General features: G+C 29.5%; 2 protein-coding genes and 1 long non-coding RNA gene across 3 annotated transcripts; 2 read left to right on the top strand and 1 right to left on the bottom strand.

Annotated features, from left to right (window-relative positions):
• The first annotated feature begins 981 nt into the window (after positions 1-981).
• Positions 982-25,552, top strand: LOC149889534 (uncharacterized). The gene is made up of 2 exons (XM_090085141.1): positions 982-1,021; positions 24,366-25,552. Exon 2 carries the CDS (start codon positions 24,635-24,637, stop codon positions 25,550-25,552), a length of 918 nt encoding a protein of 305 aa, XP_089941267.1. The 5' UTR covers positions 982-1,021; positions 24,366-24,634.
• Positions 12,490-19,590, bottom strand: LOC145199207 (ras-related protein ORAB-1). Its single transcript, XM_090084716.1, has 7 exons — positions 19,371-19,590; positions 18,386-18,458; positions 18,229-18,276; positions 17,598-17,645; positions 15,542-15,637; positions 13,858-13,989; positions 12,490-13,587 (listed from the first exon to the last, which is right to left on the bottom strand). Exons 1-7 carry the CDS (start codon positions 19,382-19,384, stop codon positions 13,390-13,392), a joined length of 609 nt encoding a protein of 202 aa, XP_089940842.1. The 5' UTR covers positions 19,385-19,590; the 3' UTR covers positions 12,490-13,389.
• Positions 19,780-20,195, top strand: LOC145199208 (uncharacterized). Its single transcript, XR_016451796.1, has 2 exons — positions 19,780-19,957; positions 20,055-20,195. It is a non-coding gene; the product is annotated as an uncharacterized LOC145199208 (long non-coding RNA).
• Positions 25,553-26,075: the final 523 nt, after the last annotated feature.

The raw sequence follows: 26,075 nt of genomic DNA, 5'->3' as shown, positions 1-26,075 counted from the left end.
TCGCCAGAAGTCCAAGAAAAGTTCCCCTTTTGAAAAAAAGACATGTGGTAGCAAGATTACATTTTGCAAAAACGCATGCAGATTCGCCTGTTTCAAAATGGCGTAATATTTTGTGATCTAATGAAAGCAAAAATTGTTTTATTTGGGTCAAGTGGACGCAGGTTGTATGTAAGGAAGCCATCTAACTCTGCATATAAACCGCAATACACCAAAAAAACTGTAAAACAGTGTGGAGCAAAAATAAATATTTGGGGTTGTTTTTCTCATTATGGCGTAGGCCCAATCTATAAGATTGATGGTATTATGGACCAAGACATATACCTTCAAATATTACAAAATACCATGTTGCCCTATGCAGAAGAAGGTATGCCCCTAAAATGGGTTTATATGCAGGATAACGATCTAAAGCATACCAGTCGCAGGGCAAAAAGTTGGTTCATCGAGAATAGGGTTGCAGTTATGGATTGGCCTGCACAGTCACCGGATCTCAATTCGATCGAAAACCTTTGGACGGATGTAAAAGAGGCAGTTTATAGTTAAAAACCAAAAAATCAGCAGGAGTTATGACAAGTTGGCCAGAATGCTTGGAACAACATTCCTTTAGAACGTTGTCAAAATTTGATTAACTCAATGCCGAATAGATGCAAAGCTGTGATAAAAAACCGGGGGCATGCAATTAAATGTTAACTTTTTACTATTGTTTAGTTAAATTTATATCAAATTATTTGCAATATAACATTAAATAAATCAATACTACTATTATTATGTCCAACCTGTTTTTTATACTTATATAATTATTATAAATAAAAGCAAAAATTTAAAATTTTCTACTAATTAGTTTATCATCTCGCACCTATTTAGTTAATAATCCAGTATTATAATTTCATCTTCAGCAACTGTTTAAAGATAATAGTATTAATTCGTTAATTTTAATCACACTACTATTATTTTGTCCACAATTGTATATATATATATATATGTATAACGTGCGTGTAATTGATTCGTAGAATAATGTTAACATGCAAATATGTTTAGAATAAATCATTTTATTTTTAAATAGAAACTGTGTTATATGATATACAGGTGACTAATGCTTTTAATTGTCGTTTTTATGTTTTAGTATCATTTGGGTACATTGTTTTATAAATTGTTTTATAAATTCTACGAATCAATTACACGCACGTTATATATACATACATTCATATATATATATATATATATATATATATATATATATATATATATATATATATATATATATATATATATATATATATATATATATATATATATATATATATATATATATATATATATATATATTAGGATGGGTCATTATGATGTAAATGTTAAGTTGGGGCTGTGAAACATTATTAAAATGTTGCATTACAGTCTACTTATGAAAAAAACTCCTTTTGAAATAAAATTAAAGCGTGTCTTGGATCCTCAACTTTGGGAATTAAATTTACTCTATAATCGTATAATGTAAATACATGTGGTTTAATGCTATATTCCATTACTCGACATCTTGTTACATTAAATTTAAAAATGCAAGCAGTTGTTAAAGGAGAAATAGTCAGAGTGTAGTAGGCAACACATAACAGCAATTTGTTTCAGTTATTTGCTATTTGTTATGGCTCAAGAAGTCAGATTTAGAGTCAATTTTCGGTAATTCTGCTCGATATTTGCGACACTGCAAAATCATTCCATGTCGTGATTTGTGCCCAAAAACTTTCATAGTTGTAGCTGATATGTCTTTAATAGTACGCTCAACAGCCTGAGAATGGCATAGAATACCACTCAAAACATCAACATGGAACTGGAAATGTTCAAGATCATCATTAGAAACAGTTGATAAAAGCGGTGGTGGGGTTGCGATAGCAACAGACCAGTCGATCATTTTTATGAATGACGAAGCTTCCGGATAAAGCTTGATGCTTGATTTATCAAATACACGTATCTTGCTACTTTGTGATGTAGCTCGTGCTTCAATTATTTTGTCACACGAAAACTGACGAATTGATACACTTTCATCTGTAACTCCTCCAAGAAGAATGTTCTCAGGATGAGCAAAATAGCAGTTATTTTGCAACACTGGTTCATGAATTTTCCACTGTTCTTTCCCTAGTTCATAGCACTGCTTCATAAGATAAAAGAAGTTTTTTGCTCCGTCAAGGCAGGAAGAATGAAGCTTTATGTTGAACCACAATGGCGCATAAACATTTACGATGAATCTTGTAATTCTTTGCAATGGTTTTGAAGGATTTTCTTTAGACATATACAAACGTAAAATACAATCGGCCTTTGTTAGCCACCTTGCATGGTTCAAATTTCCTGGCATAGCAGTCTGGAGGAGCAATATTTGATCACAAGCAGTGTATCCCTGCTGAACAGCTAAGCAAGCTTTTAGAAGGTATATCTGATCAGAGCATAAATCTTTCTTAACATCAACACTTACATCCTCAACTTTACCAGGTATATGTTTAAAGTTCACAATATCTAAATCCTTTGGATCAAAATCTAGTGCAATGTCTATTTTACCTGTTAAAGTAGCTGGACTTGTTGAATGTCCACCATCCAGGGTAGTTCATTTGCATGTAACAAGCAGACCAACCATTGCAATGTTCTCCCAAGACCTTCTTCTAATTTTCTGATTATTCCATTGTGTTGACCTGTGTTATTCACAGAACCATCGCAAATAACTGCTGCTAAAGTGTCTGATGATTTGATGTTGTTGATGCTCAATAATATCTCTTGTGCAATATCAAAAGCTTTACTACTTTGTGGCATGACATGGTTGACATATTTGTTTTGCGGAAATGACACTATCACATAATGTTCTTCTTTGAAATTTCGTCGGACACCACTTGCTTTAACAGAAGTGATATCTTGCTTCCCATCAAATCCAATGCAAAGTACATTTTGGACTTCAGCAGCATGGTTTTCAACTTCTTTTTTTCTCCACATATATCTCTGACGACGAAGTTTTGCTGGATCAATAGCATTCTCTGGTGTTACAAGATCTAAATCTTTTAGTACTGCATTTGCTATTAGGCAAGCATCCCTGTCACTGATTTTACACCTATCCATGGCCTTACACAACTCAGGATATTGTTTAGTGTTGTAAAATTTGATCTCTTCATCGCTTGACATCTTATTATCACTTGATATCACTTCATAACTTGACATCACTTTATCATCTGACTTCTCAATTGGCAAAAATTCTTCATCTGACTTTGACTGTTCATTATCACTGCAATGTTTCATTTGGATCAATTTCTTTATCATACTTCATTTTCTTATCTGTAATCGGTAAATTGCATGTTTTACTTCCTCTTTTTCCTCTCTTCTGCAGCTTAATTGTTTCTTCTTTGTCTACTTTTCCTATTACCATTTTTCGTACCGTTTTTTGATCTATCCAGAACTCCCATTCAAGTGTTGGAATTTTTTTTGGCAGTGGACATAAATAAGCTGACCTTTCCCGAACACCATTATTTAAACACTTACATAGACAAATATCGAATAGTTAATCTGACATCTGCAAACTTGATTTAAATGTTGCAGAGGACTTCTTGCGATCAGAGTATTTACAAAGCTCATGTACTTTGTTAATTAGTCTCTTTATGCGAATAACTAAGCTGCTGACTGCAATGGTAGGAATACTTGCTTTGTTGTACAGTGCTTTAATTTCATTAGTTATGACTGTTGCTCTTTCAGTAACACTTGTGCAATTGTTATTTTTTAGTAAATAGTCATTTGCTTTAAAAACATCAGCAGAAGTTGGCAGTTGATTTGTTTGAAATGGTCTAGGGTGTCCAAGTATACCATGTTCAGTTTTACTTCGTGTTTTAACAGTAACCATTTTTATTTTCAATTTTAACTAGTTAAACTAAAACAAAAAAAAAAACAACGTAAGTATATATCTTATAATGAAGTGAAGGATCATGTTAATCGGAAGTCAACAAACAACACAAACAGATTTTTGTTTTATATTTCGTAGGGTGCTCTAAACTTTTGCAAAGTTCTGTATACTATTAATATAATATTATTAACATGAATCATAAAAAAATCTAAATCTTAATGCTTTTATCCTGCAATTATACGACTGTTGTAAAATAGCATCATTTTGACCTAATATAGTAAAATTCAAGTTAAAGTTGGCAAGACTAAATCAAATTTTTATTACATTTCTTTTCAACAAAATGCAACTTTATTTCCATGTTTCATAAAAACAAAAAAATTTTACCCACCCTTATATATATATATATATATATATATATATATATATATATATATATATATATATATATATATATATATATATATATATATTATTACTATAATACAAACTAAATAATTAGCTTGGTTTATATTACATTACTTAAAGTTTCACGCAATAGCGATCATCAGATGTTATAAACCGTAAAAAGACGTAACGACAAAAAATACGAAAAAAATACGAAAAAAGTGCTATGGAGTGTCTGCTATGATGGCATTAAAGTTTTTTATTAAAAATTTATTTTCATGGCGGCACTTTGATGTTAACTCGCTTCTTTTATTGAGCAAGCCTAGTTTCGACGTAATGATGTGGAACTTTTCAGTCAAGCACAAATTACAGTGATTGCCACCAGGTTTAAATGGTTCTGCCTGATCGAGAATGTTCCACGTAAGGATGGGTTCTAAACCTTTACTTTTACACTCCCATACAAATTTAGAAAGTTCCGTGGAGTTTGCTTTACTTTCATAACGAAAAGAATTCCTATGCTTATACCATCTGTCTTTAAATGTTTTTTCAGTTAGACCAATGTAATAATGCCCCTTTTCTTGCTGCTGGGTTTTTACATTGCAAATATAAATAAGGTTTTTCTTAAGGCATTTTCCATTTAGTGGGCATGCAGCGGTTTCTCGGCAATTGCATGATTGGCTATTATTGTCAATAGTATAAGATAGTATTCTTTTGTTATGAGCAGTAATAATTTTCTTAACATTTGGGAGGCAGCTGTAACTAACTTTTACGGTGTTCCGGTTAAAAAGTTTGTGGAATTTATGTTCTTTCGGAAAGCATTTATCAATTAAACCCAAAAATGTCTTTGCTACGTTTGTTCTAACGTTCAGTGAGAACGGAGGGTTAAACCAAATAACGTTTCGTTTTCGAGATCTTGCACCACGTTTTGGCATGTTTTGATTGAAAAAAATTTTTTTCTTTAAATCCACAGGAATTGAGAGCGTTGTTATAAAACGGTGCGGCTCCATTAAAAACCTCTTTGTTTGAAGATATATTGCTGATGCGGTTAGAAATCATTTTCGGTATTGATTTGATGATATTAGGTGGGTGATTGGAGTTGACGTTAATATATATAGGGTTATCTCCTGGTTTTCTGTAAGGTTGAAAAGTGTTGTCAAGGAGATTGAGTGTGGTATCGAGGAAGTTTACAATTTTTAAATTAGATCTAATAGTGATAGTAAGGTTGAATTTATCTTTAAAAATGTTAACAAAATTTTTCTTTATTTTTTCTGACTGAGTAACAACGCTCTCAATTCCTGCGGATTTAAAGAGAAAATTTTTTTCAATCAAAACATGCCAAAACGTGGTGCAAGATCTCGAAAACGAAACGTTATTTGGTTTAACCCTCCGTTCTCACTGAACGTTAGAACAAACGTAGCAAAGACATTTTTGGGTTTAATTGATAAATGCTTTCCGAAAGAACATAAATTCCACAAACTTTTTAACCGGAACACCGTAAAAGTTAGTTACAGCTGCCTCCCAAATGTTAAGAAAATTATTACTGCTCATAACAAAAGAATACTATCTTATACTATTGACAATAATAGCCAATCATGCAATTGCCGAGAAACCGCTGCATGCCCACTAAATGGAAAATGCCTTAAGAAAAACCTTATTTATATTTGCAATGTAAAAACCCAGCAGCAAGAAAAGGGGCATTATTACATTGGTCTAACTGAAAAAACATTTAAAGACAGATGGTATAAGCATAGGAATTCTTTTCGTTATGAAAGTAAAGCAAACTCCACGGAACTTTCTAAATTTGTATGGGAGTGTAAAAGTAAAGGTTTAGAACCCATCCTTACGTGGAACATTCTCGATCAGGCAGAACCATTTAAACCTGGTGGCAATCACTGTAATTTGTGCTTGACTGAAAAGTTCCACATCATTACGTCGAAACTAGGCTTGCTCAATAAAAGAAGCGAGTTAACATCAAAGTGCCGCCATGAAAATAAATTTTTAATAAAAAACTTTAATGCCATCATAGCAGACACTCCATAGCACTTTTTCCGTATTTTTTTCGTATTTTTTGTCGTTACGTCTTTTTACGGTTTATAACATCTGATGATCGCTATTGCGTGAAACTTTAAGTAATGTAATATAAACCAAGCTAATTATTTAGTTTGTATTATAGTAATAATATATTCGCTCTACTTATTCTACGCTGTATTGAGCACTCTTACTGGAAGTATTAACATAATTTCTACAATACTATATATATATATATATATATATATATATATATATATATATATATATATATATATATATATATATATATATATATATATATATATATATATATATATATATATATATATATATATATTAAGGTGGGTCAAAATGTAAAAAATATTAAGTTGGAGATCCTGTACATGTCTAAAAAGTTGCTTTTTGATGTACTCGTTTGAAAAAACCTCACTTTTTATTTTATGGACAGTGTCTACAGGTCCCAACTCTGACTAGAAAGACTACATAAATACCCAATGTTAGTGTAATGTATTGCAATGTATTACAAATTAAAAATAATGTAAACTGTAACGAATCAATGTTAAACAGCAACAATACAAAGTTTTTTAACCTAACTGTTAATAAAATCTTTCTTGCTGTCTATTTTTGGTATCTCTAATATGGATTTCTTACTCTGTAACACCATGCCATGACGGGACTTTCTCCCATAAACTTTACAGCTCGCAGCGCTAACGTCTTTAATTGTTCTCTCTACTGCCTGTGAATGACATGGAACATCGGGCAGTAGTATTGGATGTGTGTAAGTAAGTTGATCATTTGAAAGGTGTGATAGCATCGGAGGAGATGTAACATTACTCTGGTCCCAGTCAATCATGTTAATGAACGATGTCGCAGCCAAATTTAATGTTATATCCTTCTTATCAAAGACGCGAACCGGTATGTTACTATTAGTCTGCTTCTCTCTTGCTCTTATTATTTGTTCTACTGAAAAACGACGGACTTCCATATCACTATCACTAACTGCAGCTAACAGAATGTTTTCAGCATGTGCAAAGTAGCAGTTATTTTCGAGAACAGGAAGAACCTGCCTGAACACAGCCTGATCTAATGCATCAAGTTCCTGAAACAACTGAACTAAGTAAAAGAAGTTGTTAGCACCATTTTGGCAAGAAGAATTTGATTTGATTTTGAACCAAGAGGGTCCGTAAAAGTTCAAAATGAAATGCGTTACTCTTCTGAGAGGTTCAGATGCCACCTCTCTAGACATGTAGAGACGCAAAATCCTGTTGGCTTTCGTCAACCACCGAGCATGACTTATATTTCCAGGTAAACTCTTCTCGAGGAAATCAATATCTGTAGAAGCCTGACGTCCACGCTGTACTGCTAGACATGCTTTCAAAAAGTACAGTTGGTCTGTGCTAAGATCCTTCTTGACAGCTTCATCACAATCAGTCACCTTACCAGTAATGGGCAAATAATTAACGACAGGCAATTCATTCGGATCATATTCTAGAGCTGAGCTAATTGTACCTGTCGATGTGGAAGGTCCTGTAGTTCGAGCAAAATCCACGCCTGCCAAAAACCTTCTAAATGGCAGCTCGTTACAGTGTAGAAGGCATACCAACCACTGTAATGGTCTACCTAAGTTCTCCTCCAATTTTCTTATGATTCCGTTGCTTTTACCTGTATTATTATTTGTGCCATCACACACAACACCTTGAATGCTTTCTACGGAGTTTGTCTCTATAATAACTGACATTAACTCCTTTGTTATATCAGCAGCTTTACTACTTTCAGGAACTACATGATCGATGTATATGTTTCCTGGATACGAGACAATACTATAGTGTTCTTCTTTTTTACTTCTTCTACAACCAAAACTCTCAACTAATGTAACGTCTTGTTTTCCATCAAAGCCTATACAGCACAATTCCTTATTGCTCTACATATGTTCTTCAACCAGAGTATCTCTCCAGAAATTCCTTTGTCGACGTAGCTTTGAAGGATCAAGAATTGTTGCTGAAGACAACATACTGAGGTCTTTTAAAACAGCATTAACAATAAGACATGTATCTTTGTTGCTAATTTTGCATCGATCAACTGCTTTACATAATTCCTTGTACTTGTTTCTGTTCTGCACTGATACTGTCTCTTCCTCTGATGTATAATTACTTTCAGATGTGTTACGCTCATCCTCATCAATATCTTCCTCAGTTTCATATTCAACCTCTTTTGACTGTGCTTCATCACACACTAATTTCATAAACTTGCGTTTTTGTCTCTTTTCCAGTGTTGCTGTCGTTTCTTTGTCTACTCCACCAATTATCATATTTCTAACAGTTTTCTGGTCAAACCAGAAATCCCACTCTACCAATGGAATTTTATTTGGCAGTGGGCACGTGCATAAGTTACTATCTCTAATGCCCGAATCAAAGCATTTGCAGGTGCAAATGTCAAATAACTGCTGAAAAGAATTCAACTTCTCAGTGAACGTGTCTGATGTTCTTTTTGCATCTGAATATTTTTCAAGTGTATGTACTTTATCCATAAGTCTTCTAATCCTAATGATTGTGCTATTCACTTCCATTGTGGGAATACTTGCTTTTGAATAAATACATTTCACTCTGTCTGCTAAAATTGAATATCTTTCTTGCAAGCTAATTTCTAATACTGTTTTCTGATTATAATAAAACGCCTTAATAACGTCTTCATATGATGGGATTTGATTTTCAGGAAGATCAACTAACTGTCCAAACAATGGATGTTTAGTTGCACTTCGTGTACACATAAATATGGATATTTAATATATTTGTCTAAAATAATAAAAAAAACTACAACAAGTTATGGTTACAATAAATAAAAGCTGTTAAAACAATTTTTCATAAGAATTTAGTCAATAAATATTCCAATATTTATACAGACTATAATATGTTTAGCCCTCTCATAAATAGGCCTACATGTTAAACGAAGTGATCTTTCTACAGTCTAAACTATAGCCTACTGTAGTATACATCTATATTAGCCTACTTGAATTTTACTATAGATCTATTATTGCAAAGAAGAAAATAAAATTACAAAATAATATATTAGATATTTTGCTTGTTTCTAAAAAATCCAGCACATGGTTTGTTGCTAATGTTGGTGACGTCACATGTAAATAACGTTATAAAATTTATTCCATTTCTTTTTTAGCACTTGTAGTTACGTGCTAAACCATTTGCCAACGCATTTTAGTCCATGATTTATAGTTGGTACGTATTTAAACTGTACCAAGGAAATGGTTAAAATACATCAAATAAGGTAAGGCTTTAATCAAAAGTTGGGACCCCTAAACGTTTCATAAAAAATCTTTAAATATTATTTTCATACTGTACTGATGCCAAGACAACTTTTTATTCATGTACAGGAAAGATAAAAAAATTCGACCCACCCTAATATATATATATATATATATATATATATATATATATATATATATATATATATAGATAGATAGATAGATAGATAGATAGATAGATAGATAGATAGATAGATAGATAGATAAATAGATAGATAGATAGATAGATAGATAGATAGATAGATAGATAGATAGATAGATAGATAGATAGATAGATAGATAGATAGATAGATAGATAGATAGATGGATAATATCTATAACCCCATTCAATAATAATCAAAAACCCCATTCCTTTTGTTTGTTTAAATAAATATTTGAAATGATAAAATAGATTTGTTTTTATACTGACCTATTGGATATAAGGCAATTAAACGATCAGTATGTAACATGATTTAATTAAAAGTAGAATATGTGAAGAATATTTTAATTTAAAGTTCGATTAAAGATTGATACGAGAATAGTAACTTGAATCAATTATGTCACGTGATTTCAACTAAATCTACAGCAGTTCTTGTAATTGAAAGTTGATTTACCCCATTCACACCAAAAATGAAACTTGTTTTAATCGTGGTTATTTAAACTGCTTTTTAAAACCTTATTTCAAACAAAAGCAATTTTAAGTTTTATTCGGATTGTATAAATAAAACTGATTTATTCTGGTGTGACAAGGATAATTGTTAAAAAAAGTTTAAACTGAACACTGTTTCAAAAGCGAGTTTTATTAAAATTCGGTTTTGTTAATATGAATGGTGTATTAGTCTAATTTATAACTTCGTTGTTTTAAAAAAGTCACTTAAGCTTGCAACTATGCAAAATAAATGGTTGCTAGGCATTTTAGGTGGCACTATCAACCAAATAAAAATTCCAACAGTGCCACTACAATTGTAGTATGAAAAATACTAAATCTGGTACTTATGGGGGTAATGCGATAATTATTTTTAAAGTTATTATCATCATGATGTTAATATTAGTTTTGGTAAATATGTTGCTAAGCAATTTAGATATCCGTTGCAAGCAAGAATTTACTTTAATGTCACCGTTGAAAATGCAATCCACAAATTAGTAAGCAGTGCAAAAATGGTTCTTAAACCTTTTTTATGTAACGAGTTTTTAGTTTTGTCCTGTAGAAGTGAATTCTGGTGTAGTGGTTTGAACCGAAATTTCCGAATCAGAAAAAGTAAAAGGTTGTTAAAGCAGAAATTTCGGATTCGGTTTCGGCCGAGACCGATACCAAAAATTTCCATTCGCTACAATTACCGACAACATTTCAGCTAGACGCTATTTTAATTACAAAACATGTATTTATTCTAATTAAAAAAGTGGTTTTCCCTGAATTTTCATTGAGTTAACCAGAACTGTTTTAGTATTTAATGAAAAAAAACTTTATTTTTGAAAATTAAAAATTTTTTTGCTTTTGTTTTTACTTAAAAAACAAAACAGTAGAATTGTCCTCTTAACCGCCTGAGCCGTTTTTAACAACTTAATCTAAAAAATGGCGTTAAAAAATAGGCGATTTTAAATTTTTATCAATATTTTAATAGATTAAGAATATATTTTGCAAAATAAGTGAAAAGAATGTTTTAACTTAACATTTAGCTATATCTAATACAAAATATTGTAAAATATCGAAAAGTTTCAAAAACCTAACAATTTTTTATCGGAACGTATCGAATCAAATCGAAACTCAAAAAATATCGTTATATACTTTTTAACGATAATTAATACAATATTTATTGCTAAAAGCGGTAATGATATCGTGCATATCAAAATCCAAACGATATTTTATCGAGATCATATCGAAACATATAGGATCATACCAATTCATTTCAAAACCCATTTTCGTTAAAAAAATATTGGTTAGTTGCGATATTTCCGATAACGATACGCAGATGCTTATTTTTTACCATTTCTTCCTTACCTTCTGTATTTTCAATTGATAGAATCTCTGTCAATATCAATTTCTTTTGAACTAGGTTAGAACTCAAGCATTCTTATTATTAATCTTAATATTAGAAAAAATGTTAAAATACTCTCTTTGTTAAAAGTAAAACTAAGAATCAAACTAATTATAGCTTTCAGTGCAAAGTTACAAAGCAAACAAAATAATCTTTTCAAGACTTTTATCGCGCACGGGTGTCTTGATTGGAGCAATATTGAATCAATTACAGGAATTAGCCCCTCGTTGATCCAAATACAATTGAGAGTCAAGTACCACCTATAGTATTTCATTGGAACTAATTTAAAGAGTTTGCTCGTTGCACCAAACAAAGGAGTGGCTTTAATATTAGAACATAGAGTTATTCCAAAATGACCAATTTCAGAATTAGCTCCTTGTTGCAGCAGACCTCTCAACTTCTTATATTGACTTCTAGATCGCGTAAAGAAATTAATCTTGGTCACTATACTTATTTTGATAAAACATGTATGAGTAGCATGGAGTTTGTCCATAGGACTTCACTTTACATTGTTACCTGAGCCTAATTGATAACTATTGAACTTACTTGTCTAACCGTTTAATTTATTACTTACGAACTGATTTTAGAAACAGATGCAAAAAAAAAGATTTTTTTTTTCTGACTTTGTTTTATGTTAAGTAGTATTGAGATTGATTGTAGTCAATGAGAGTGGTTTTTTAGGCGGCGGCAAAAATTATAGAAAAGAAAATTGTCGACCAAAAAAGCGCGGAGCATAATTTCATATTTCTCTAATTTTGTTAAAGATTTTTCAACTGGCTGATTAAAATATTCACAATTTTCGATCAAAACTTATTTTTTCTAAATTAGATTAATAATGGGACTGCAAACTACTGTAAAACGAAAAAAGAAAAGAAAAAGAATTGACGAATCCCAGACCTTTTGTCATTACTAATTAGAAAGCTTACAACAAATTAAAAGAAAAATAATATTACTGAAAATTTCCAATTTTATGTACAATTACTTGATTCATACAAGAGAACTAACTTTTCATTACAATTAACTTTGTATGAAAACCATGTGCGATAACAATATGACACATACTTATTTCCAATGCACTGTTTGGTCCTGTATAAATCGATTAAAATTTCTCACAACACAAGTATCTTAGGAAGATATTAGGAATTAACATCAGGCTTCAATATACTCCTCAAATAAGACGCGCAATCAAAAAATGAAAGGGTTGTCAGTGAGTAAAGAGTCAAAAATTTAAAGACTATGCAGCTATTAAACTGACTGCTCTACATCTAAGGTTAATCAAGTAAAAATTAAAAAAAAAAAAGGTCTTGAGAAAAGATTTGGCTGGAAGAAAGACATAAGATAAAACTAAAATATCAACGTCAGTGCATTGAAGATGATTATAGCTGCCAACGGAACAAAACTTGATTGGAAAAAAAAAAAAAAGAAAGAAAAAAAGAAAAAAAATATTTTCCAATCTTTTTAACTTCTCTAATTTTATTTTTATTTTTCCTAATTTTTAATGTTTCATCTTTTTTTAAAAAAATTTTATTGGATCTTGAAATGTATATATATCATTCATGTAGAAAAAATTTCGTAAACCAAGTTCGAAAAAAACAAAAAACTTAATGGTGATAATGGAAATAAAAACCAAAGAAACTTAAATGTTAATTCACGCTTTAACGAAAACACCATGAGCGTCAAGATTTTATGGTGAGAACATCAAAACAAAAACTTTTAACGCGAAACTGTACAAGACCTTCAACACTCGAATGTATATAAATCATGGATAAATTATTATTCGATTAACAACATCCACCGCCACTTGGTTTAACTGGACTTCCTTTCGTCAGAGGAACCTTTTCTGATCGATCAGCAGTTGTTTGAGGAGGTCCCATACGATTTTTTATCTCAGCAGCCATTGTCATAAAAGCCTGTTCAACATTTGTGGCATTTTTTGCGCTGGTTTCCAAAAATGGCACACCTAACGAATCAGCAAATTCCTAAACACAAAAAAATACTGCATAGCAACCATGATATTTGTAAACAAAACAAAAAACTGTAGAAAGAATTAACTTAAAACTATTATCTAAAGTAAAAAGGAAATATTTGTATTTATAAAAATTGTATTGTGCTTGCAGGAATTTTAACAATTATAAAAATTCAACTATCTGTACACCTTATATATTTCCATATTTCCAAAACCGAAGTGTCTAACTTAAAAAATAGTCTTACATATATAAATAGAAGCAAAGATTATTTAAATAGTGTACCTTTGCAGTAGTATAATCAACCACCTTTTTTGTGGTGAGATCACATTTATTGCCAACAAGCAGTTTATTGACACTTTCACATGCATAGCGATCAATTTCTTGAAGCCATTGTTTCACATTGTTAAATGTTTCCTTAATAATAATTGAAAAAAACAGACATTTTAGCATGCAAAAGAATGAGTCATTAAAACATGTTTTCAATTACTATGCAAAAGAACGAAAATAATTTTGCTTATTATGCAAAAGAATAAAATACCAAGCAGCTTAAGAGTTGAGGAGAGGTTTCATATTATATCAGATCAGTTCTTTCTAAAAGTTGGATAACCTGATGTAATATGGAACCTCCCCAAAACCTAATATAATATATATATATATATTTTTTTTTATGCAATATATAATTTCTTAAGAGGAGAAAGGGGAAAAAAAAAAAACTCAATGCTACAACAACATTTTAGTCATTAATCAGCAAGACCCATTTAAATAGTTTTTTGCTGATTAAAAGCTCACACACTTTACTTTGAAATATATATTTTTTTATTTCTTATTAAGTAAAGAAAAATTCATGATAGTACAGATTTTTGTCTTTCTGCAAGCCAAAAAGCTAGTTTGTCAAGATTCAGATCTAGACATTCTATATTGGAATAAGATTTCAGAGTAATTTTTACAAGTGTCACCTCTCCCTTTGTTATCAAAAATTATTTTTATTCAGAGTATTAAAAAGTTTGGAACATTTGTTTGTTTTGTTTTGATTCCATTTTTCTCATTTGGATTATTAACATATTATTAAATGGATTTTTAATTTTGAAAGAAGAAACAGAAAAGATAAACTTATTGATCTTTTTACCAAATGCTTAACACAAAAAAAGATTCAAGTCAAGAACTGATTGTTAGTAATTCAATGATATTTTTATTTGAAAAACACAAAGAGGTTTTTGATTGAAATAAAAAGATATTTGATCTCTCAAGATATTTTAGATTAGAGATAATTTAAATTTTCTTCAGAGGTAGAAACTGTTAAATAAATCTATAGAATACTAACAAAACAAATTGTGTGAATCTAATATTCATTAAAATCTGTCAACAAATACATTTGATTTTAATGTTAACATTAACTGTTGAAATGTAAAACCTATCATATCAGCCAAAAAATTTTTTCTTTTTTTTTTTCAAAAATTTTAAAAATAAGTTTTAAAAATAACTGTAAATTTCATTTTGTTAAACTTTTTAAAAAAAATCAAAGAGTATAGGACTTAATTTTCCACTGTTTACTACTAGTGGAGACTTTGAATGAAGACAACCTTTTGTTATATCTCTCAAGACAGAACTTAATATTCTAAAAGATAATTAAACAAATTTAAAGGGAAGATTTATTTGATAGCAAACATGCAGCTGCTAAAAAACTTCTACAATGATTAACATGAACAATTAAATACATTAGAAACATTTTAGTGTTAATAGTTTCTCTATTTAAGTTACTACTCCCCCTCTGTCCCAATATACTGTTCTGATTTTAAAAAAGAGCAAGAATAGAAATCTGAACAGTATTTTGGGACAAAGGTAGTAACTAATACACTAATATGTTATCTGGAAGTATCCTACATAAGACTTTTCTAGGAATATTATTTACAGCTATATTTCAGGTGTACTCTGACCATTTACTTAAAAATAAAAATACTATTTATACCTGATCAGTGACATCATATACAATAATAATTCCATGAGCACCTCTGTAATAGCTTGAAGTAATAGTACGAAAACGTTCTTGACCAGCCGTATCCCACTAAATAAAATTCTTAGCTTAAAACCATAAGAATTTATTATAAATTTATAATTTATTAAACCCAAAGTTTATTATTATTTAATAAATATTTTTTTATTGAAGTACACTATAATCAAACAACTAACAGTAGTTTTCATAAGTAGAATGGGTAAATTTGAAATAATAAAAAACAAGAGTTTTAATACTATTAGTTACTTACAGTTAAAAGTTGAGCTTATTATTATAATATAATTAAATTATAATATAATTAAATAGTGATATTTATATAAAAGAAATGAACTTTTGAAGAGCTATGAGGATTAAATCTGAGTCATTTAATCATAATTGGAACCTAAAATCAAAAGGCCCAGGGAAAATGCCCATTTCATCTTGCAGATATTAGGGCCATGATTTAAAAATGTTATTATAAGCAATTGTAAATAATGCAAATTACAGATGCTAATGAAAAAAGATTAACAAATGACAAAGCTGAAAAGCTATTTTGCACAATTTAGATTTAGACAATGAAATAACAGATAACACTAAAAACATTTAAAATTATTGTGAGGAAATTTATAAAGGTATTAAAACATCTGAATCTTAACATGTAGATTTTAGGAAGAACATTGATGCAACTTATTTAGGTGATGACTAGTCACAGACAAAAATCACAATAGAAAATCCCAAAAAAATGATAAAAACACAGAATAAACATGACATTAAAATACTGCACGTATTAACAGGGTAAAAACTATGATTTACCTCAACTTTTATTATCAAGAGTCTATCAATTGTATCTTTTCTGATTTGATTTAACATAATGTTACATCTTGTGCAAGAGATGGTAATTGTTGAAGCACTAAGTTCTCTTTAAATAGTGTTTTGTGATATTGGCATTTGAATTTTACCAATTAAAATGGAACCCATTTAGAAATAAAACGATAGTTACCAACAGACGACCGGAAATGATAGAATATGTGATGAGATCAAGAAGCTTTATGGACTTTTGATCTATTTTTTATCACTTAAAGCTGGCAAAAAAAAGTCTAAATGCAAAAAACTGATTGAAAGGCCTAGTGGAATATAAAAAATAATAGAAAGTTACTGTATGTCTGATCAAAACATAGCCTTAGAAAACACAGAAAACATGGCAAATGACAAAACATGAACATGGCTGTCATGTTTTTGTATTTTTTATCCATTCCTAGCAATAACATGTCACTTGAATTTAACCCCCAATAAAAAATTGTTTTAATTACCTAAAGTAAGCAGTTATGAGTTAGTCTAACAGATATGTAATTTTAAGACATATTAAAGTATCCAGACTGTTTTGTATTATTTTTATAACATTACTTGGGCTATTTTTTCTTTTAAGCAATTATTTCTTGTGTTAACAAATACTTAAAAAACATGGTTTTTTAATGGAATATTGAAAATCAGTTCATTGAGAAAAAATTATGAAATTTTACTAAATATAACTTTTGAAATCATTAGGCATAAGTAAAAAAAAAAAAGGCCAGATGTTTTCTCTCAGATGATTACACTTATATCAAAACTAGAATAAGATTTCCATTTTTTGTTTAGATGTTTCAGCTGGACACTGTACACATAGACTTAACAACAGAATGCCAATGAACATTATCCTAGAGTTAGGTTTTAATGTTAATAACAAATCAAATATTTTCTTTTTAAAAGTGCATTAGTATGCAGCATTAATTGAAGAATTTTTATTCTATCAGTGTTTTTTGTAGTATTAATTGTAGTAGTGGGTAAGTGCTACCATTAAAAGAATCAGAACTAAATTTTACTTTTTATTTCACTTAAATATGCATATAAGTAATCTTTTTCTTTTTCATTACCTTTTTTTGTGTGCTTGTACAATTTAGATTTTTACTTACCAAACTCCTGAATTTTTTCAAAGAGTTTTTTGAAGGAGTTTTTTGTATCAACTAAAAAAATAAAAATGAAAACAACAACTTACTATTTGTAATTTTATTGTTTTTCCATCAAGCTCAATGGTCCTGATTTTCTAAGGTAAAACAAAAACTATTAAGTTTTTTCCAAAATCTTCTTATAATCTCAGGCAATATATAGTGACACTAAAATCAGACAATATATAGTGATTCAATATACTTGATATACACTTTAGGGTAAATCGATAGTATACACTACTATCGACTTATATACAATACACATTTTTTTTGTGACTTAAAGATAACACTAAAGTAACTTAGGCCAAACAATTTAAACTTTTATATAAAATTTAAATTATATATATATATATATATATATATATATATATATATATATATATATATATATATATATATATATATATATATATATATATATGTATATAAAAGAAAATAAAAGATAGTGAGAATAGTAAAACTACAATGAATTTTGGTCTTTTGTCTTTAAGCATAATGAAAATGTGAAAACTTTTTTTTTTTAAAAAAAAAAAAACTGTTTTTATTGGATTTGTAAAAATCTTACTGCAAACTGAAAAAAAAGTTCATTTTTTGCTAAGTTCACAAGATTTATTAAATAAACAAAAAGGTAACTAAATGCTTAAATTATATACTTAGTTAATTTTAATTAAGAAAACTTACAAAATCTACACCAATAGTGCTAATGTAGCTTTCCGTATATGTATCATCCTGTAAAAAAAAACCACTAGATTTGAATGTAAATAAAAAAATTAAACTAGAAAGAAAAATGAAGTCATTTTGTCAACACTGAAAAAATAAAAGAAAAAACTCTACTAACTGCAAACCGAAGTAAAAGGCAAGATTTTCCTACACCAGAGTCTCCAATTAACAACAACTTAAACAAGTAATCACTAAAGAGAGTAAAATATATATATTTTTAAATTGTACTAAAATATGTTTTATTAATGGTGTGTAAATTTTTTAAAAAAGATATTTTAAAAGTTATTTTAAAAGTTAATTAAGAAGAGTTGTTTGGCTAAAGGTTTTGAAAAAACAATTAATTGTAAAAGTAAAGAAAATATAAAACATTAATAAGGTGACTAACTGAAAAAAGGCATTTACTTTGATATACTAATAAGTTCTCTACATATCTAATATTTCAAAATTAACTGGATTTAAAGTTAAATATTATTAACATTGTAAAAAAAACCTTTAAATGCATTTATAACTTTTAAATAGTTTTTTTTTTCTGCCTAAAATACCATAACTTTTTTTATATTGTTTTCAACAAGTTCAGATTGATCAATAAAAATCATAGCTAATACATAAATTTAAATTTAATTCTTTATAATTATTTATATAGATTAAGTATAAAATTGACAGGGGTTTACAGCTAACTTTATACTTTTTTCTAGTTACAACTGAAAAAATTTAAAGTAACTTTATCCTTGCAAGTATATATGTTAAAAGTTTATGCTAATAATTATATTGCTATACTTAAAATTCATTTATACATACATACATACATACATACATACATACATACATACATACATACATACATACATACATACATACATACATACATACATACATACATACATACATACATACATACATAAATATCAAGATAAATAATGTATATATACATATATGTATATATACATATATTTATACATATCTACAACTTAGATGAGGTCCATGAATTCAACAGATTTCTTCCCATTACATTATGGTCATTAAAAAATCTACATTAAACTTCACTCAACTATGGTCAAGATTAAGGTGTACAAAAACAATTTTTTGCTAGGATATGGACTTACTATTCGGGATTCATCTTTGTCACAATACTGTTTAGGGTTAAGTTAAGGTATATTGCCAAAATAACAGATTGTTAAGGCGAGTAAACGCCTTTTTCTTTACGGCCTTCGTGAACTGCTCGTCAGTGCTGGCAAAGTATTCGAAAGAAATGATTTTGTTCGCATCTTAAAACACTTCGAACCTAAACCTCCGCCTTATAAAAGTATTAAAAAAAAAAAAGAACTTTAAGTCCGAAGTGAAAAACAGTTTTACTTAACCTTACGTAATTCTTAATTTATGTGACGTGGCTTTTTATGAAAAATTCCTGAAATATAACATTAAATTAGGATTATTTTTATATTTTTAAAATCAAACCTATCTATGTTTTTGAATTTCAAATTTTTCGCGCATGAATGTTTAATTTTAAGCGAATATTTTGGAAAATGTTCAATCGCATACTACTAAGATTATCCAGTATAGCAACGGCGAAGTGCTACCCGTGGATGATAAAATAATAAAAATGGCAACAAACCGAAATGAGAACCTAAATGATCCTTACTTAACAGCATGCATCTATATTGACAGAAAAAGGATATTTGATTTAATGCAGGTAAAGATATTATTTTTTAAAGTTTAAGAAAAAAGCATGAATTAAAATTCTGTAAATAAATTAATTAGTTTATATATCAATAGCTAATTTTATTTAGGAATTGGCATCTAGTATATTAAATGAAAGACCCGAAAATCCGCTCAAGTTCTTAATTAATAAATTGGAAGAAAGAAAAGGATTGCAAGAATCTTCCAATAATTTGGAGTTTCTATCAAAACTTGCAGTAAAGCCATTTTAATTATATATATATATATATATATATATATATATATATATATATATATATATATATATATATATATATATATATATATATATATATATATATATATATATATATATACACGCACACACAATTATTGAATAAAGTTAAAGTTTTCGTTTCAGAACAAAGTTAAAACTTTTTTTTTTTTTTTTTTTTTTTTTTTCATAACATTTCGAATTCGATTTCCTTTAAACTAAAATAGTATCCGTCGTACTAAATGCAAACTGTGGTAAGAGTAAACGGTTTCGCTTCAAATTCAATAATTTTTTTTTTTAAATTAAGAATTATTGATTTTAAAGTTAAAACTATTGGCTTACTGTTTTTTTATTTTATTGAGACATATTTATGCTAAATAAATATGTAAAAAATGGAGAAAAAAATTAAAAAAAAAAAGAATTTTATGAAAATAAATAGCGTCTAATTTTCCCTTTTTATTTGGGTAAAAGTGAACAAGTTAAATTTTGAAAACAATCATTTAAGATATTAAAAAGTAAAGCTAGCAATGGCGTACCGAGGTGGGGCGGGGGGAGGGGGGCGGTCCGCCCCAGGCCCCGTCTGGGAGTAGGCCCCCAAATGTTAATACAATTTATATTTTTTTTACTTCAGCCAAATTTTTTAATAGTCAAAATTTTTGTTCTGTAATCATAATTGTTTACAATAAAAATGAACCTTAAACATGATAGTTTCTGCTTGCCAAGATAATAAACATCCACAGCAAACAAACCAAGATGTAAGAAATTGAAATGACATCTTGGCCAATAACAACCACCGTGACTGTTTTGGAGGCCCTCCGCGAAGCTTCCTCCCCCACTTCCGCTAGTACTAATAAATAGATTCGCCCGCCCTACCTACAAGTCTATAGTTCATGATGGTTCAGGCAGACTGACGGATGTTTATGTTCTTTCGTTAATGTGATTTATATACTCTATCATTCAGTACCTCAATAATTCGAGAGCAAATCACGTCTTCAGTTCGTCATCATCAAGTTACATGGTAAGTTATAATTTTATTCCTGCATATAGGCCTAACAAGGCTGCGTGAGAAGATTTTTGTTATCAGGTTATAATTTTATATCACACGTCGTTTTATGGTGAAGCCACATAAGGGGCCTGTCCTTAAACACTATCCGTATTGTCAATTTAATTACTCGGTTTTTAATAACTAATTTTGACCTTAAAAATGAGTAGGCCTAGACTATTTTTAAAACAATAATTTTTATCAGTAGTATAAAAACATTTAGTTTTGATATTGTTTGCTCGTCCTAGCGAATTTCCCATATGGAAGGAGCTATTACCAAAGGTGGAATGGACAAATTTAAGCCTGAAACCATGATAACATTCATCTTGGGGGCCCCAGATTCCGAGAACATTCATTAATGTAGTCTATATATATATATATATATAGGCCCCATTTACCAAGTACCGCCCTAGGCCCCAAAATATGTTGGTACGCCTCTGAAAGCTAGATTAATTGAAAATAAAACTAAAGTTAATCATATAAGAAATCAAATATACAAAAAAACTAATTTGAGTTGATTCATGGTTAGAAGTAGGTCTGCGTAGTTTTTCATACAAAAAAAAAATTCTTCACCAATTTTGTATTTTCTGGGTAAACACCATTGACAAACCGTGTAGAAACTTCATGCTTGTACCACTTGTTGCTTTGAGTGGGAAATGTTTTTTCCAAAACTCAAAAGATTGTTTTTTTTGTGTGTTTGTCTCTTTCTTTTTAATGTTGCATTTGCTGAGTTTCATCTGATGCTTCACTGAAGTCAAACTTGAATTTCTTTCATTGATTTGACTTTTTTGCGTTATCGTCTTACTTTAGTTTCTCGAGCTCCTCAGATGTACTCAGACACTGACCTTCAACTCTTAGAATATTCCCTTTTACTTATTCTTGTGTGTCAACATTCTAGTACTGTAAAGAATTTTTTTAAATTGCCTTCTAGTTTTTCTGTGAAGTTTTGCAACATTTGATACATTTGAGCAGGATTCACTGGTGTTGTTGATAAATTTTGAAGTTGAAGAAGTGTTAAAGTATAATGCAGATGTTAAACAATGATGCAGGTTGAGATGGGGATGATGAAGCAGGCTGATATGGAACTTAAAATGAGCAATTTTTAATTTAACTGTTGGTATGAATAATAAAGTAGGCCATTGAAAATAATGTTTCTCTCTACATCTTATCTAACTTTGGTGTTATAAATTCGCTGTTTGGTAGTCCCCCTACATATCTGTCTTCGTATAGACTTGGTTTTGATGTTTAAACTACGAATGGTGGCAAATGGTACTGGTAGTGTTGATACAATTACCGACTGTGAAATTAAACCAATTTTAATGGGGGTTTAGTATCATGTTCCTATTTTAATTTTACACAGTTTTTTTAAACACCAAATACTAGAATGTAAAAATATTTATAAAAATAGAATAGACAGCACAACCTACTTAATAACTAATAAAATTTATTAAGTAGCCCTACTTAATAAAAATTAAAAAAAAATTGTTTTCAATGACGTATTACGAATAAAAAAAGTACGTGAATTTAAGTGGCGTATACGTTTTATGCTTTATAGCAATGGCCGAAAAAAATACAAACAGCGATAAATTCTTCGAGTTTACGAACTTTTTTTCGTGAAAAAAATTTACGTGAAAAATTGCGTTTTTACGAAAGATTTTTTTTCTCGAAAAAAACCTCGAATCGTTTATAGCATTGGCCCCTGAAGTTTTTTTTCGAAAAAACGCATTTTTTATCTGAAATGGCGATTCCCTGGTTCGTTTATAGCATTGGATTTAATATCGAAGTTTTTATCTTAAAAACGGAATTTTTTGAATGTTTATAGCAATGGACTTTTTTTTCTTCGCTTTTTACGGTAAAAACTTTGTGTTTTTTGGAAATAACTTCGTTTTTTATGTTTATAGCATTGGCCCCTGGTAAAATTCTATTGCTTATTAATTATTAGGGTTGCCAAAATTGTCTTCTCGCAAAAAAACAAATAATCTCCACTATTAAAAAATCTGCTAATAATAAAGCAATAATAAAGCAGTTTTATCTTTAATTTCCATTTTATTTGTTAGAGATATTTTGCTCGCAGATATTGTTTGAATTACCTCCGATAGTTGCTCAATAAGAATGTCTATGGTAACAACTTTAGCGGCATCAATTAATTTTTATGAATTTATGCAGAAATGTAATACCAACCATATTATTCTAATAGCAATATAGCAGTGACAAAATAATCATCGGACTTGGTGGTGAGAATCATTTCGGTGGAACAAAAAAATTTTTGTTCCCAATAGTTGACGTTCTTGTTGAGAATTTATGATATATATATATTTACAAATGTTATAGTATAAGTATGTAATATATAGTATATATTAACATAATATAAGTATGTAATCAATCAATCATATTTCTAAATAAATATTTTACATTCAAGTTTATATACAAATAGTTATTACTAATGTAAAGTAAACTATTAATAGTGCTAATGATATATAACAAGGGTAATAGTAATGGCAATTTAGTCAATATATTCAAAAACAGTAGCAACAGCAGAAATATATTACAGTATGTAAAATTAATAATGATAATATGATGTAATGTATAGTATATATCAATTTTATATATACGTAAATATATATATATATATATATATATATATATATATATATATATATATATATATATATATATATATATATATATATATATATATATATATATATATATATATATGTACTTCCAATAGTTTTATTAACTTAATACACTAACATTGAAAATAGCTTCTCCTACACTGTGTATAATACGATAAATTGTGTTGGTAGAGATTCCATGACAGTCTCTGAGAACATGAAAAAAGACATTTGTGCCAATAAAATGAATAAATACCATTATCTGGAAACGTACTAAAATGTGCTTTTATTTTGCTTAGTATAATGTTGCAAATCATCTTTAAGCCTAGTTCCTAAAAAATCTAATACAGCTCTTGGGACTCGAAACTGCTCTCGAAAAACGTTGTCAGAAACATCTTCGTTAAAAAAGCGACCATTAAACTAAAATGATATTGAAAAACAAAACAAAAATATATTTTCTGCGCCTATTTAGTAACGTGCCTGTAATTGATTCGTAGAATAATGTTAACAGCAAATATGTTTAGAATAAATCATGTCTAAAAATAGAAACTGTGTTTTATGATATACATGGTGACTCATGCTTGTTATTGTCGTTTTTCTGTTTTAGTATCATATGGGTACATTGTTTTATAACACAGTTTTGATATGGCATCTCGTTAAATTGCAAACAATATTTTGAAAAGTACTGAACACTTGAGTAAAAAAGATCGCTTACAGGCTTTGCAAAATGCAGGTTATAGCAAATCTGGTGCATACAAGGTTCTCGGACAAGCAGAGAAGATGGTGTGTGTTACTGATGGTCGTAGAAACAATGGAGCTGCTAGAAAGATCACTGGTGCTGCACTTGGAAGTCTTATACGTGAATTTAACAACACAACGAACAAAAGTTTAAGAAGAGTTGCCCCAAAATACAATGTTTGCCACAAAACTGTCTTAAATACTTTGAACAGACATGGTGTTTATTGTCACAAGCGAAAACCAGCACCATTTTACCATCCAGTTAAGAAAGGTGAAACAAGAAAAACCCTTGGGCGACTTTATCGACAGCATTTAACAAAGGGAGCAAGTGGACTTCCGATCATCATAATGGATGATGAAACATATATAACACAGAGAGATGGGGCTGAGTTTTCAAGTAAAACTTTTTATGCCAAAGATGCCTCAACAACTCCAGAAGAGATTCGCTTCTCAGGTCGCACCAAGTTTTCCTTTAAAGTAGGTGTTTGGTATGCATTGTGTGATCATGGTGTTTCTAATTACTTTATCTGGAGCCAGGGAATGGCCTATGATGCCCAGATATATAAATTTGAATGCCTTCAACGAAGACTAATCCCCTACATTGAGAAGCACTGCCCTGATAAAGCTTGCATCTTTTGGCCAGACAAAGCTTCATCACATTATTCTTCAAAAGTAGTTAAGCATTTAAACAACAAACAAATTCCATTTGTTTTGAAACAAAATAACCCCACCCATGTCCCTCAATGTTGGCCTATCAAGCTCCTTCATGCTGAAATCAAAAGACAAGTGTTTGCTGATTCCTTTCCACCAGAGAATGTTGATCAATTAAAATCAAGAGTATGTCAAATCATGAATGAACTTGTAAAGCATGCTCCAAAAATGTGTATTAACTTTTCATCTCGGGTCCGTGCTCTTGTTGACGAAGCTTATCGCAATGGATTATTATCTGTTCAAAAGTAACTTGTAAACTTGTATAATGAGTATAAATCTTTTATTGGAATGAACACTTTGCCTTTCTTTTACGAGTTTTTCAAATTTTTTTAAGATTAACAAGATTTTTAAAAAATTCTACGAATCAATTACACACACGTTATGATTTCTGATTTTGTTCGATAAAAAATCATTAAAGAAAACATCAAAATTTAGTAATTTTAAGTAATGTTTTAAACACCAACCTCTGGAGGCAATCGGTGGCGAAGCTCATTTTCTGCAACTTCGAAATCTAAGTCTTTATCCGAAAAAATTAAATTCATGTTCCTACTTTAATTTTACACAGTTTTTTTCAACACCAAATACTAGAATGTAAAAATATTCATAAAAGTAGAATAGACAGCACAGCATACCTAATGACTAATAACATTTATTTAGTAGGCCTACTAAATAAAATAATACAATAAAAATTACTATTATGTTACTACTATATATTACGGATAAAAAAATTTCGTGAGTTTTAGTGACGTATACGTTTTATGCTTTATAGCAA

The sequence above is a fragment of the Hydra viridissima genome, unplaced genomic scaffold, assembly GCF_058129835.1.
Source record: "Hydra viridissima isolate aposymbiotic clone 2 unplaced genomic scaffold, HvirCarnegie_v1 scaffold_4, whole genome shotgun sequence".
Taxonomy (NCBI): domain Eukaryota; kingdom Metazoa; phylum Cnidaria; class Hydrozoa; order Anthoathecata; family Hydridae; genus Hydra; species Hydra viridissima.
The sequence above is the reverse complement of the archived record's forward strand: the minus strand, read 5'-3'. Positions and strand labels throughout refer to the sequence as shown.